This window comes from Xiphophorus couchianus, chromosome 8 (genome assembly GCF_001444195.1).
Source record: "Xiphophorus couchianus chromosome 8, X_couchianus-1.0, whole genome shotgun sequence".
NCBI lineage: Eukaryota > Metazoa > Chordata > Actinopteri > Cyprinodontiformes > Poeciliidae > Xiphophorus > Xiphophorus couchianus.
In genome coordinates, this window is record NC_040235.1 from 8,020,746 (window position 1) to 8,036,549 (window position 15,804).

General features: G+C 37.4%; 1 protein-coding gene across 2 annotated transcripts in view; it reads left to right on the forward strand.

Moving 5' to 3' along the window:
• Nucleotides 1-15,804, forward strand: part of LOC114150172 (protein turtle homolog A-like) — a 60,653-nt gene that overhangs the window by 6,825 nt on the left and 38,024 nt on the right. For both annotated transcript variants that reach the window (XM_028026454.1, XM_028026455.1), the window contains exons 2-3: nt 4,285-4,379; nt 4,477-4,677. In XM_028026454.1, the coding sequence (XP_027882255.1) occupies nt 4,319-4,379; nt 4,477-4,677 (262 nt within the window). In that variant the 5' untranslated portion in view covers nt 4,285-4,318. The remainder of the gene's footprint in view (nt 1-4,284; nt 4,380-4,476; nt 4,678-15,804) is intronic.

Genomic DNA, 15,804 nt, shown 5'->3' on the forward strand with positions numbered 1-15,804 from the left:
CTGCGATCTGGAGAGGAGGCGATGGTGGGACCTGATGGACCAATCAGAGGTGGAGTTGGGAGAATGATGTCATGCTTACATAGCCAATCATCAAAATTAGCCTTTTGGTTTTTAAGTAATTGTCAGATTGGCCTTCAAGTTCTTTTTAGTCGCAGGGTTTTTTGCATTGGAAGTCTCTCTTTTTATTGATTAATCATAAATATTTGAATTATGCATGTAGTGAAACGTTATTCTGGTATTTGGAGTATTTTTTGTCGACTGACCTCTCTTTTGAAGGTCACTACTGTGGATAATGGCTCTGATTGTGGTTTTCTGGAATGGATTTGTAACCGTTTCCAGGCTCATATATCTTAATGATTTTGTTTCTCATTTGTTCGTACCATTTTTTAAGATCCAGACGTGATATTTACTTAATGATTTTAATGATGGGATAGCTTTTTTTTTGGGAATCTTTAAGCCTCCTTTGTGTTGTCTGACAGGTCAATTTAATTGAATTCAATTAGCAAAGCATAATTCAGCAGATTCAATAGGAGACACAGGAATGTTAATAAAAACCTCACGTCATCCTCCAGCTAACATGCTAACAGGCTATATAGCATAAGCTATAAAGTGCGTTATGAATAAAATCTATTATTATTATTTGTCTGTGAAGTTTAAAGCACATCTGGATGCAATGTTCTTTTATTTTAGTTTGTTTGCTAGGAAAGGAGAAAAACTTCATTTTAGGGGTGAGCAGTTAGCCATTAGCCTAGCTAGCATTTATCCAGCAGCCCGCCATGTTTTTGAGTTAAAAAATGTTTAAAGTTGACAGGAAATGTGAAAATATCTCTCAGTAATTATGTGTTATTGGAAGATTAATACCTGAACACCAACTATAAAAATGCAAACATTTTAAAAAGACTTGAATAAATAAGCAATGTTAAGCCTGGTGGGGGCACAAATTAAGCCTGGTGGCCCGCCAGGCTTATAATGCACTCGGGGAAACCCTGGTATTTGCTTAATGATTTTAATGACTGCATTTTTGCAAAATATAATTATGTTTAATAACTAGTTACTGTATTAAGTTTTTATAGTGTGAAGCAGAGTTTAGATCTTTTAGATGAAAAGTCAAAGTTGACTATGTTATATGCATATTTCAGACTTTTGATCTTGATTATTTCTAACGTTTCACCCGAGTTGTACATCTTTTTTACCTTTTTCCAAGTGTTTTCTGTTTCCGTATAGAGGTTAACGTCCAACTCTGTTTCTGGTAGACAGAAATGCTCCACATCCTCTGAGGAAAAGTTTAATGCTTCGTTTTCCTTAAAGGGTACAGCCGAGTAAAAATCGATAATCTGGCATGGCGTAAAAAGGGCTGGGAGAACTTTTTCCTGGAGGAGAAACTCAATCTGATGGGAAAAACATTTGTTTCTGTGATAAATCTGAGCTTCAGTCCTGATTATTCAGCCTGTCTCCTTACGCAGATGGAGAAGGCCGCAGCAGAATCTCAACAGCATGCCTGTCACTGACATTTCTATTTCTGTCAGGTGATAAATCAGTGAGAGACAAGCTGCTTTGCTTTGGGAGCTACCTGCTCATTCATTATATCTTTAGAGCGAGTGCCGGCGCCGCAGCTGTGCTATTGGTGTCAAGACGGAGGCAGAATACGTCTGAAGGAGACGCTCGGAGTCACCATGGCGTCCAAACAAAGCGGCCGTGCGTTTGTTCGGCAGCTCTCACAGTTTTTAGTTCTGATTTAATGACAGAAAATGTCCTGCAGCTTAATGAGATTTTTTTGTGCCTCTTATCTTCCCTCTCGCTGTGTTTGCCTCTCTGTCTGTCCCTCGTATCTTCTTTATTTTTTTTTTTATTGCTTTCTGTTTTGCCGCAGACACACAGTTCTGACCAATAACGCTGCGAGAAACCGATTTATTTATCTGGAGCAGTCAGTTGTTTTTCCTTCTTCTCATTATTATGCTTCCTTACAACTTCTATGTGTAGTTGTGTGTTTGAAAAAAGCAAACTGTAACTTCACAACACTTTTTTTTAGTGTTTGTTGAAGCTGGCTTTTCAGAGTGATGCGTTCAGGCATATTTGTGGAAAGTTGAGTGGAAGAAAAAGCTGTGGTGGGGTAAAAAATCTGCAAAATCAACAAATGAAGATCTTAATAATGCTGTATTTATAAAGTACTTTAAAAGCAACAAGCACCCAACAAAGAATGAAAAAACATAATTTCTGATACCTTTTTTATGTTTAGTATTTTGGGCTTTTTCTCTTTTTTACCTTAAACTCCAATAAAAACTCCATCCAAATAGTTGCAGATATTGATAAAATAACACAAAAAGCCAGAAAGCTTGATGTTTGGCACATTAAAACCAACTAGTATTATTTCAATGCTACTAGCTATTGTTAGCATTGTTAGCTTGCAGAAACAATGGCGTACTGTTTGGGTGCTCCGACTTCCTGCAGTCCACAAACATGACTGTTAAAGTGATCGGTATGTTTGAAGCCCTACCTTTTTCCTTCCACTCAACTTTCCATTGCAACACTCCATTATCCATTTTTATTACTTCTCTTTAAAATAAAAACTTCAGAGAAATTGAATTTTGAGTTTTCAAAAGCAGAAAGCTGCATTTGTGAAAATTAACAGAAATAAATGAGTGATTGTCGGAACTACATTACCGTATGAAAGTTTTGCTTTTTGAAATTAATTACTGACTTATTGTCAAACGCTCCAAGATGAAGAAAGACACTAAGTGATGGACTGCCAGGCTTGGAGTTGCAGTTTTTTCTTCTTCTTCTTCGAAGCGTAACGTTGCGGCTAATCTCGACTGCCTTTGTCCACTTTAAATCAAATGCAGTTTGTTCAGCATAAAGTTTTTCTGTGAGGCGGCGAGAAGCCAGGCAGGTGAAGGACTGTGGATTGGTGTGTTTACGCTCCAGCTGACGGTGATGAACAGAACGGCTGCAGATTGAGTTTTAACTTTCACATTAATTCTGGGGAATGTCTCGTTCGCCGTTTGCTGAGGCATGGGAGCGGGTTGAGCGGAGCACGGCGACTGTTGACAGCCGGCGTAATTGTTTTGCACCGGTTCAGACTTTGCCCCGGCCCTAAAGATGAAGACGGCTATAAAAACCAGCGTGGGAGTGGGGACTGAAAATGGGACCTGCACGGCCGCTGCCGGGCGGTGGAGTGCGGCTGATCACAATCAGAAAGTGGAGAAATCATTGAGAATGTGACAAGCTGATCGTTCACATTTATTTGACTTTAACTCATGTTTATGTCAATTGATTTTAAGATGCTGTCCTAAATTAAAAACAAACAAAACACTAAATTTGACACCTTACCTGTCTAGTTTACTCTAGTTCAGTTCCTCTTACCCAACAGGGGTGAACATTTATTGTGATACATTTCTTATCTTGGGTATTTTTGTCGTTACAATGAATTCCAATTAATGTTTGTGTTGGTTAAATAAAAACTGAACAAAAACTCTCCTTTTTTCAGTTTGAAAATCAGTCATCAATTTTCCAATACTGAGTAAAATTGAAGCTGTTATTGACGATACCAATTCAATACCAATACTTTGTGCAAAAACTTTTAGTTTGCCTGTTAAATGACAAAACTGAGATTTTCACTAGAAACTACACCAAAATTGAGTGTTTTTGCAGAGTAGGACCCTGAAAACCAACATCATCTTCTAATTTTGTACTAAGAGCTGGAACAGCTGGTGGTACGACCTTTCATAGTGGGAACAGATGGTAGCTTACAGCTGCAGCTTTTATTTTTCTAACAACATCACAAATATTCAGGATGTGTGACAAGTATGTGCAAAGCTTTGGTGTATCCCAATCTAGACGGAATGAAAGAATGTTTTAAATTAAAAATTCATCGTACATTTCAAACACTGAAGCAAAACTGAACCCTTTGTTGAACTTTATTGATACGGTTGTCCCTGTCCTTGACTGCAAAGCCTTCAGCCAAACACCTTTAAATAAAACACGTGACTCCAGAGATTTATTTGGCATTTATACCATCAGGTTGTATAAAAAGGAGAGTCAGGCCAGGCTTTCTGGCTGCAGAAGCTGCGCTTTCCATTTGTGTAATGATATGGGATGAGTTCCAGTTATCGGAAAACTATAGAAAAACCCCCGAGTTCTCTTCTCTCCCCTTCCTGTAAAACGATGACAGAACTGACAGCTCGGTTAGAGTCTTCTTAGGTTGGAAAGCTGTCACAGATGGCTGTCATCTTATGTGCAGCCAAGGAAGTAATGGGAATGTGACAATTGTGTGTCTTTTGCCAACAGGCTGAACATGCTGCAGGTTGTTTGACTGACAGATATGGGGTCAGGAAGATCATACTGGCAGACTTTCGCTGCAGTTGTACTCATTTGCCACTTTTGTAAGTATCTCTTTATTGATTCCAGTGGAAATATTGTAGCTGTAATACCTGGATACCCTAACCTAGCCTTTCATTTCGCTGCTTATGAACTCTTTAGTGACCACTGATGGTGGGAAGTCAGAGGTCCGTGGAAAGGTTGGAGGCTGGGTGGATCTGGAGTGCAGTTTTTCACCAGCAGGGCGGCGGTCTGGGTTATCTGCAACCCAACATGTGGTGGAATGGGTGCGGCAAGGCGTTGACATTCCTGTCCTGATGAAATTTGGATCCTACACACCCCGAGTCCATCCAGGGTTTGAAGGTGAGTGGCACTTATTAAAGCAATTTGTTGCTTAAAAAAGGACAATAGACACAAAACAAATATTAGAAAACTGCTGAAAAAGTTTTCAGACTGAACATCTGAACCTCATCTTTGACTGAAGAAACAGCAATTCTGCATGAGAGATTAGGTTTCTCTCAGTTAAATGTGGTACATTAAGCTCTAGAGAAGTGTTTTAAAGAGAAACGTTCAGAACCAACAAGTTTAATATAGTGATACAACATGCTAACAGTTGCTTGGTGCTAGCATGTTAGATATAACCTACTACTGTACTATTGTTAGCTGCTAACATTAGCTGTAGTGGTAATGTTGGTATGGACCCCTTGCGTGTTATTGTTTACATCCAGAAATTTTGTGCATGCGCACGATGTTGGAGGGTGAAAAGACAATTCTTTCCCTTGAAGTTCATAGCTACGCCGCCGTGATAGAACAACTCCGTTAACCAAATAAAACCTGGAGATGTAAGGATTATTAATTTAGTGCAGTGTGCCACAGCAAAATGCAAAGGTAATGCAGAAAAACCATTGAAGAATAACTGAAAACCCCTGTTTTCTCTCTCTCTATCTGCTGCGCTATACACAGACTCGTTGCCATAGCAACTGACAAACAACTTTGTTTCAGGATTCAACACCAAAAAACACTCAAACATTTCCCACACAAAGAACAGAACATTTAGTCCGTTACAGTTTTGTTTTTAGTTTTTATGTTTATTTTGCGATAATAAATGATCGCTGAGGTAGATTAGCTTCTTCTGCTATTAGGTAAGCTAAAGGTGGTGGTGTGTTAGGTAATTTAAATACCTAGTGATCTGTCAGAGTTGGTGTTTAGGTTGCCTTTTTTTATGTTACCTGAACTGAAACACACAGAATTACACCACACATCTACACGTCACAGTTGTCATAGTCAAGCTAGCATAACTAGCTTTCTTGACAATTAGTAGCAAAGTACTGTGTTCCTTTTTCTTTTACATATCAGACATACATTTAAGATTTAGTACGTTATGTTTACAACTTAACTAAAGTAAAAACCAATGGTAGCCATTGCTAGCGATCAGCTTTTTGCCCTCCGATAGAAGGATCGGGCCGGATCTTGCTCACTTGACGTCACATTGCAAAAGGTCCATATTAGTTGCTAACTGGTAGCACTAGCATGTAACCTTACGTGAGCTATCTGTAATACTAGCACCTTACAGTGGACCTGTACTTATTCGCGGCTTAGTTTCCTGTGTGCTAATGGTTGTCGTTTTGTTTTTAGAAAATAAATGAATAAATAATTTCCTAATAAACGTCTGAACATTTTAGCATTTAGAATTTTTTTAAATTCTCAAATATTTACACTGCTTTAATATAACAGGGTGACTCTTTTTACCAACCAGATGGAGACTTTGTGCTTTATTTAGCTGTAAACCATTCATAAGTAAAAGCTTAAGATTTGTCAGCCATATAATACATAAAATTATGGAATTAAATGAAACTATTGTGTGATATTCTAACTTTTAGAGATGCACCTTTGGAAGAAATGTGGGTTAGTTGGAGGTTTTTAAACTGTATTGCAATTTACTGCCCTTTAAAAACAACCCGTGGACAGGTTTTGAAATTTGAAGAATGTTTATTGTAATAATCTCCAGATGCAGTTTTAGAAACTGAAATTTATGCACGACTGTAAAAACGGCCATAAACCCTTCTACAGAAAAACCCGAGGTTCCCTGAGGAACGTTTTTCTGTTTGCCAGCACGCTGATGTCTGCACTTAGAACCATGCCTGAAATATAATTATTCCTGCCAGCATTATTATAATGTTTATCTGTGAAAATGTTCTCTCATTAAAGGCAATACAGGCGGAGAAGTGAGTGCGGCTCTGGCTGGAGTCAAAAATGAAACGAGACTCTTGTTCTCGGATTTCATTCTGCGCCACACCTTGGTGGCCTTTCAAACAAACTCTCGCATTGCATCACCACTTATTGTTCACGATCGAAGCCGCGGCACGGCGAACAAAGACAGTCGGAGGTGAAAAAAGAGCCTCAATGGGCGAGGGCTACCTTTGTTTGGCTTTAAAGTCACAAACAATGGGACAAATGTGGACAAAAAGAAAGCTTGTCTGGGTGGCTCAGATCTTCGCTTTTGTTCAGGTCCAGTTTTTCGCGCTGTGGAGATTCCTGTAGAGATTTTCACTCTGAACTTGTGCAGGGTTTTTGTTTTGTATATCCAACAAAAACACAAACCTTACCAAGTAATTTTGGTCTAGTTTCTAGTGCAAACATCTTAGTTTTGTCTTATTTCAAGGGCAGTAACTTTTTAGCGAGATACACAGGTGTGTTTTAAGTCAATAATTTCTTTATATTGATTGAAAAATTCTAGTTCCACTGGCAGATAAATTTACTTATATGGGAAAAATGACATGTTATAAGTGAAATAATTTGCCAGTGGAACTAGAACTGGGTTTCTAGGTGATGGGCTGGGCTTGGCTGGGGTTGCTAGGCAACGGCGCAGTGGAATATTCTACCAATGGAACTGGAACGTTTTCATAAATTTTAAGAAATTATTTTCTTAAATAGGACACACAACACTATTAGATATCAAAAGAAGGTTTAGTACATAATTAATGACAACAGGTATGACGTTAGGAAGAAAAAATTACCAGTACACTGCAAAAACACAAAATCTTACCAAGTAATTTTGTCTAGTTTTTAGAGCAAATATCTTAGTATACTTGAAATAAGACAAAACTAACTTTTCAGCATGATACAGAAGCTCGTTTTAAGTAAATAATATCTTAATATTGATGAAAAAATATTAGATCTATTGGTAGAACATTCCACTGCACCGTTGCCTAGCAACCCCAGCCATGCCCAGCCCGTTACCTAGCAACCCAGTTCTTGTTCCATGGGCAGATTATGTCATTTTTCCTATATTATAAATCAAATAATCTGCCCATGGAACTAGAATCAATGTTGAGGAATTATTTACTTTAATCACGCCTCTATATCATACTAAAAAGTTACTTGTAAGTTAGTCTGTCTTATTTCGAGGTTACTATGATATTTGCACTATTAACTATACCAAAATTACTTGGTAGGATTATGTGTTTTTTGCAGTGTATGTTCTGCCGCATCAGGCAAAGTTCTAACCAAAGTGCAATTTTTTTTTTCTTTTTAAAACCTGAAGTTTCTTGGAAAAAAACATCAAAGCGTGAAATTAATTGGTACATTTTAACTCTCAGGTGGGAGGTAAGCAGGCAGCAAACTGGTAGTAAGTTTTGCTTTTAACCTAATTCGTTTATTTCCATCAACATGAAAACCGAGGAGGGGTAGCCAGCACCGATTAACATTTGACTGCATAATTACGGCTCTCTAAATTTTCTTCAACACCCGTCTTACTCCTTGTTGCATCACTCATTACATGCTGTGCAACTAAAGGCAGTTCTCACCCACACCGATTGATTTTTACATCCAGCTGAGACATCTGATATGTCTAAGTTTAAGAGAATTTCTTCAGAAGAGTGGAAAACAGATCTAAGGTGATATAATCTGATGGACGTTTAAATTTTTTATCCCAACTGAAGTTGTCTTTGACAGCAAGTCTGCCGGGGTGAAAAATGTGCATGAACTGTGCAAAGATGTAGTTTTATTTTTTTCTGTTATTTTCCAAAATCAAACCCGTCTTTGAACTATGTAGTAGCTCAAGAATGGTAAATAACGGTGGGAATTTTTTTTACCTCCTTTCTTCCAATCTTTTTTTCTCGCAATTTCTACATTTGTTGATGTTGTTGGTATTAATTAGTAATCAATGATTGTATTTGAAATAATAAAAAAAGAACTGTCTAAATTAGGGATGCACTGATCCACTTTTCTTCACTGCTGAGGTTTAGTTTTGACCGATATCGATCTGATACAGATAAACTCTGCTGAAATGAATTAAAATGTTTATTTTTTTTTAACAGACACAAATGTACTGAATTATAGACGTATTTGAAACTCTGCACCAGTGCAGCACATTTAGATACACCAATAACTTCACAGACATGTTAAAACAATGCGCTGCAATTAGGAGAATAAAATAACAGGCAATGTGAAATAATTAAATATTAAATAGTTTGACTAATTTGATCAAACATGCGAAAATACAAAAACAAATTTCATTTATTTCAATGGTTTAGGAAGCGCAATTAGAAATTGGAACTATAATGTGAAATAAATGACAAAGCATGACATTGTTCAGAGCAGAAAGCATAGAAATAAACTGAATAGATCTGCCCTTATGCCTCACAAAGACTCAATCTAGACTTTTTGTAAATAACTTCTGAAATTAAGAATACTTGTCTGAAAATGTCTAAGTTTGAACTCCAGTGGGCTGCATACAATTGTACTTCACACTTTTATTTGTTAAAATATTGAAAACCTTTCACCAATTCCTCCCATATCACAGTTATGCATTATTTTACTTTGGCAAATCAAACTAAAATCCCCCCAAATTAGAGTTTTACTGGTTGTAAAATGTTAAAATGTGAATAATGAATAATTTTGCAAGGCAACTGGAACGAATGAAGCCCATTTTTAAAGAATGTTTTCAAATATTTCAGTATTTAGATCAAGACATTTCACTTCTATTGCATATCCAAATTTCTAGTATATTGTAACAATATTCTCAGATTTATCTCTTGTGCTAACAGAGAGTAATGTGCTGTAATCTCCGCCATTAGTTTTGTGTTTGTCAAAGGATCAGGACCTGCTTTTAGTTGAGTCACAGCCTTTGCCCTCTGAGTGGGAAGCCACTCCCACTCCCACACCCACGCCCAGCCTCAACCAGGAAACCCGATGCTGACATTTACATAGCAGTAAAGTCAGGGTGAACCTTAGCTGATTGGCTGAATTATCAAAAGTGGGAGCAGTAGCCACTTTAATTCCAGCAGAGGCTCGTAAAAGACAGTCGGCTTTTGCTGCTGATTCAGGCGACAATCTGCAGCATAAATCATCGTCCATGTCAGAGGAAGCAAGGCAATCTGCTGGTTGCTTATAACCTTTAAATTTGCCTACCTTTTGAATGACAAATTACACGTTTCTGCACACCTTACTCATTCCTTGTCTTTAAATGGACAAGCTTGGTAACAACAAACAGAAAACCGTTTCTCCACCGATTCAAAGGGCTTGAAAAAGATGCTTTGTCCTCGCTGATGCGGAGCTTGAGCTTTCTCACAGGTGCAGCATGGGATACCTGGAGTCTTTAGTGTTGAAATGAGCAGTGTGCATTTCAACCCCTCAGGCGTGTTCTCGGGTGTCGGAGCAGTTTGGCTTCAAGAGCCAAACTGCCTCCAACTGATGTTTGGCTGCTATGACTCAAATGCAAGTTATCCAAGTGAATCAGTCTGCAGAGGCTGACGTTTCGGTTCCATCTCTGCCCCACATTAATGGTTTTTCCATGTTTTTCTGTGAAGTGGGTTTGCGTAGAGTAGTAATGAGAAGTCAGTATCTTAGAGGCATTAGGCAAGAGTCTCGTAGGGAAGTCAAATAGTGAAACTGATGGATAATCTGAGTCAATAAGTCAAAAATGGATGATTGAAGTATTTTCTTCAAATTGAAGCTGTATCTCAATGAGTTCCATCACTATAAAAAGGCATAGAAATATTTATAAAACCACACAACTATCTAGTACAATATGCACTTTTTGATGAAACTGCTAGGTAAATTTTATATATTTGTTCTTCTACTCTCTGAAATTAACCCACTTCCTATGACTTGTTAGCTTAGCTGTCAGCTCAGCTGTTAGCTTGTACAATTTTTAGCTTGATTGGCTGTCGGCTTAATGGTCTGTGAGCTCAGGTAGCTGTTAACTTGGCTAAATGTTAGCATCAGCTGCTCAATTTGAATACTTGTTAGCTCATGTAGCTTGTTAGTTTCAGTGACAGCTTGTACACCTGCAGCTTGAATTAATGATAGCTAAAGTAGCTGTTAGCTCGTATAGCTGCTAAATGAAATAGCCATTATCTTGAGTAGCTTGTTAGCTTCAATGGCAGATCGCTTGCTCCAATTAATGATAGCTCAAATAGCTGTTAGCTTGAATAGTTGTTTGGTTGAGTAGCTGTTAGCTTAACGTAGATGAATTTCTCCCTGGTTTATGAAAATGGTTGGATATAAAGATAAATCTCTCTCTTTTTTTGTCCCTCAGTGCCAATTCAAGCTTATTTTATTTCCATATACTCATAGTTTTTTATATATATATATATTTTTTATAAAAGGATTCGTTGGCGTTCCCCCTGCGTTGTGAAAACAGCTAGCAGAGGTCTAAGTGTTTGTTATTGCAGAGCAAGTGATCAAAGCATTAATGTCAGCTCTGTGGACAGGAAATGGAGTCCCAGGTTGGCACCGTGCTTCTGCTGACTTTATTAAAAGCAAATACAGCTGTATAAATGCGCTGTCCCACTGGAAGCAGGAGCAACTTAAAACACTGTTAAAGTGCTTCCTTCCCAAGTGGACAAACATGATAGCCTGGCGCTGGGGTTGTTCAGCGGAGCATTAAGCTAGGCCTCTTATTTAGATTTAGATGAATTGCTTCAAATTTCCAGCCGTGACACGGTAACCCTGCGTAAAGCCACAAGCAGGACGCAGCGTAACCCGAAACCTGAAAGCATCTCCTCGACTTGCCGAGAGCTGACGACATCTCTTCGAGATGATGTGGGCGCTCTGCCCGTGGATATCACATTTTCAGGGACATAAATGTCTGAGGCGCTCAAAATGGTATTGAATTTAAATAATTTTTGTCTACAGGCTCTTGTCAAACCAAACAAGACACTTAGTGGATGATTTCCCTAAAGGCTTCTTTTTATAATTTGAAAACTTCATTTCTGAAATGTTACACATCCATTTTGGAAGATGGAAAATCAATATGTGTGATGCGTCTTTCGCTCTCAATAAAATGTTATAAAATCACAAGCCGTGGTCTTTGCAGATATTCCTTTTGTCAGCGTTGTTCTGACTCGTTTGGATGCTTTATGAAGGGCATCAAACTGGAACTGAGAAGAATGGGAATATTGGCTTTTTTCTGACAGTCACCCCTTGATAAAAATGCCTCAATAAGTTACACAGATGATGATGATATTCCCTCTGCTAGCTTTTGTCTTTTAAGAAAGGACATCAATGACTTCCTCGTGTTATAATTCATGCTCTAATCTTTAAAAGCAGTTCCTTTCTGAATTATTTTCTTTACTTTTGGAGAGTTTCACTCCATGGTTTTCTGTTTCAGTGTCACCTAAGAGTATGGGGGAAGGAGCCTTAAGGGGGATTCACTCAAAGGCAATTTGACAAATAAATGCATTGTGTGGTTGAATTGTGCTGACAAAGGGTATTGTTTGGTTTAGGCTTTTGAAAAACCCACATAGCTGCTACTTTTGATGGCGAGTGCTGTGCGCAAACAGATTAGCATAAAGAGAAGAAGTGAATATTGTTTTGAAAAGGTTTATTTGTAGAAATGTTAGGCCTTGTTGTGGTGGTTTTGATGATATATTTAGCATATTTCTGTCCCAAAAGAACACGTTTGAAACATCAATGTTTGCATATAACCTGTTGTTCCAAAGTTATTTGATGTATTAAAATGAAGTCAGTAAGAGATTGTGTGGACAAAAAATTCCCAGTTTCACAGCGTTCGCCATTGTCAAAAATATTCTAGAATGATACATTCTTAAGTTTTTACCTCAAAAACCTTAGAAGAGATGTATAACTGAATTTTAACACAAAAACGGCTTTTCAAGATGTTAAGTTATTCCAAAGTGAGAGCAGGCGCAACAGAAACAACAAGGACACCAGAGCAGAACCTTGAGGAACTCCATAATTTAGTGAACTCATAGAAGACCTGTAAACTGAATGAGCTGCAGAGACAGATTGGTCCAATTCTGTAGATGTGAAGTGACCAGAGTAGATCCTGATAGACTGACCCAATACTTCTTGATCTCTACAGTAACCATAATAATGACTAATTGTGTATTATGAGATTTTAGTTGCAGATACCTTCTGGTATTCATACCATGACTGCGTTTTTTTTTTTTTTTTTTTTTTTTTTTTTTTTTACAGTAATATAAAATATTCAGCAAGTAGACATCATTTTTGCAAATTCAGAAATATTTTATTGATTCCAAAGTGAAATTAAATGTTGTTGACTCAAAGTCTTCAAAGCCTTGTTGTAGATGGCGATGGCTGTTGGCAGGTAGCAGTCAGTATTACAGTGAATCTGACGAAGCCTCTGACTGAACACACTCATGAAAACACTGGTCAGGATTGTCCATTATTTTCTTGATTTTATGCAGAATCCTTCTCTATATTGTTCCACAGTCGTCCCCAGAACAGAACCAGCCTTCTCTATCAGGCTGTGTTCACTGCAAAAACACAAAATCTCACCAAGTAATTTTTGTTTGGTTTCTGGAGCATCTTAGTATTAAGACAAACTAACTTGCATATCATTTTCCAGCAAGATAAATAAGCTTGTTTTACATAAAGAATGTTGGCTCAAAATTCTGCTTCCATTGGTAGACCATTCCACTGAGCTGTTACCTAGCAACCCCAACCAAGCCCAGCCCGTTACCTAGCAACCCTGTTCTAGTTCCGTTGGTAGATTATTTCACTTATAACACATTTTCCCCATGTTCTAAGTGAATTATTTACTTAAAACAAGCTTCTATGTGTCCTGAAAAAGTTGCTTGTAAGTTAGTTTGTCTTATTTCAAGTGTAATGAGATATTTTCAGCAGAAACTAGACTAAAACTACTAGGTACGATTTTGTGTTTTTGCAGTGTTGAGCCTTTTCAGGCCCCTGGTTCTGATGCTGCAGGAGAGACGACGCTCTCAACAACGTATTTACAGAAGGGCTGAAGGATAAAAGTTGTGCGTTTTCAACAGTGAAGTTGTAGTTTGGGCAAAGAAGAAAATGGAAATCCTGATGTGTGTTTTTACATCAGTAATGCAAAACTAAAGCCATCTCATTTTACTACATTTGTGATCTGACAGCTTAATAAGTTTCTTCCTACGTACACACAGACTTTACCCTCTCAGGTTCACATAGTCAAAATTTACTTTAATGTCATGATGGGGAAACATAATTACACCCAGATATACCAGCGGAGTATTTTGACCCACTCTTCTTTCCATCATTTCTTCAGTTCAAATTTTTGATTCAGTATTTAAATTGTATCTTGATTTTTTTTCTCTTCTCAACAGTCCTTCTGTTGTGGATTTGCATTGGTAGTTTGGATGACCCAGTTTGGACCAAAAACGGCATGTTTGTCTATAATACTTTGGTACGGACTGGAGTTTTTAGTCGGGTGAATCAATTAAAGGTGCTGAGTCTCCAGAGGAGCCAACAGTTGTGTGTTTGTGCCAAAATGTTTCTGACCAAACGTTTCTACTTAAATCTATGCAAAGAACAAAGTCAGATTTCAAATAGACTGAAGTGGCGTTACAACCCTTCCCAGTAATTGTGTCTCTAAGATCATTACTGATGTTTTTCTTTTGCGTTTTGTTATTGTGTTAGCTCACTTAGTGTAGCAAAGATTAGGGTTACTCTAAGCTTGAATTTCCCCTCACGGCCTGAAAAACCTGGATTTAAATGTTATCTGTGGTGTTTCTGTTGGAAGTTGGCAAGTTTCCCTGTGTATCCTCTCAAAAACCAAAGATATTTTAGCTTTGAGAAAGTTTCTGTTGATTCCTGATTCAACCCAACCTTTTGTCTTAAATACTGAAGATGATTTCCAACCCTAAAAAATATAAAATTGCAATTTTCTCTTTCTATTTTGACACCTTTTGTTATTCATTTTGTATCATATCTCCTTTGAGAGTTTTTGTAGTTACATTTACTCAATTACATTCACTTGAGTAACTTTTCTTTAAAACTTTACTTTTTACTTTTACTTGAGTAATTTTATTATGAAGTATTTCTACTCTTAATTGAGTAAAATTTCAGAAATTTCTACTCACCGAATGAAAACCGAACATGTTTTATCCAGAAATTCACCAGACACAGACACACACCTGCAGTTTCTGTTAAAGTTTTATATGTTTTTTTATTGAAAGAAACTGATTTGGAAAAAATAAATCTTATTATTTTTTGTTATTGATATGAATTATTGTCATTTTTGTCCTTTAAAATACTTAAATTTACACTTTATATTTTGGTCCTCATGTAATTTTTAAATATTAAATAACTGTTACTCAATACCTGAGTAGACTTTGTACCAAATACTTTTTTACTCTTACGTCATTTCTTGGATGGCTTCTTTTTGCTTTTACTTGAGTAAAAATATGTTGAAGTAGTGATACTTGAATACTATTTGTATTCACTTTAGTACCTCTGATACATAATGGTGTCGTCTGCTGTGGATATTTGGTCGTGACCGTCTCTCGGTTTGGATTTATTTATTTTTTTACCACTGCAGCCTAGTGTGAAGCTCCTGCCTGCATTCAAATTCAACCACTAAACTTTCTTTACTTTGAATATTTTATTGTCTCCACCTGTGCTCCAATGTGCTGCCGACGTGAAGGAGGAGAAACAAGGCGAAGAAACATTTTCTTTTGCAAATATACGGATGTTTTTCTGACTCTACATCACGCGGAAAGAAACGACGCTGTTCACCTCCAACCGTGTCGCCTCTTTTCAATCCGCCTGCAGACAAAACCACGTCGGTTAACAGCTGGATATCTGCTTCATAAATTGTCTGTTTAACTTGTAAAAATGTGTTGGACAAGCATGTGGTTGAGGTTCTGCTTGCATAAAAGTTTGGGTTCACTGAAATGTAGCTGGAAACTAACTAGTACAGATGTTATTAAATTTAACTAATATTATGTTCTTAAAGGTGTAGTGTTATATAAAATCAACTTTTTTGAGCATCGTGTTATATTATTTCCTGGAGTGTTGCTTTGATTCTTTCTTGCTTGTTTGAGAAATCATTTAATCTCCATGGCAACCATTCAGCTGAAAACGCTTCGGTGGACCTAGCTCCACCTCCTCTGAGTTTCCAATCTGTAACTCCGCCTCTCAGCTCCTTCAGACTAGCCAGCAGCAATTAGCAAACGTCTGACAAACATCTGATCTGATCTCATTATAAGAGTTACTTCACAGTAAAAAGCTGGCAAG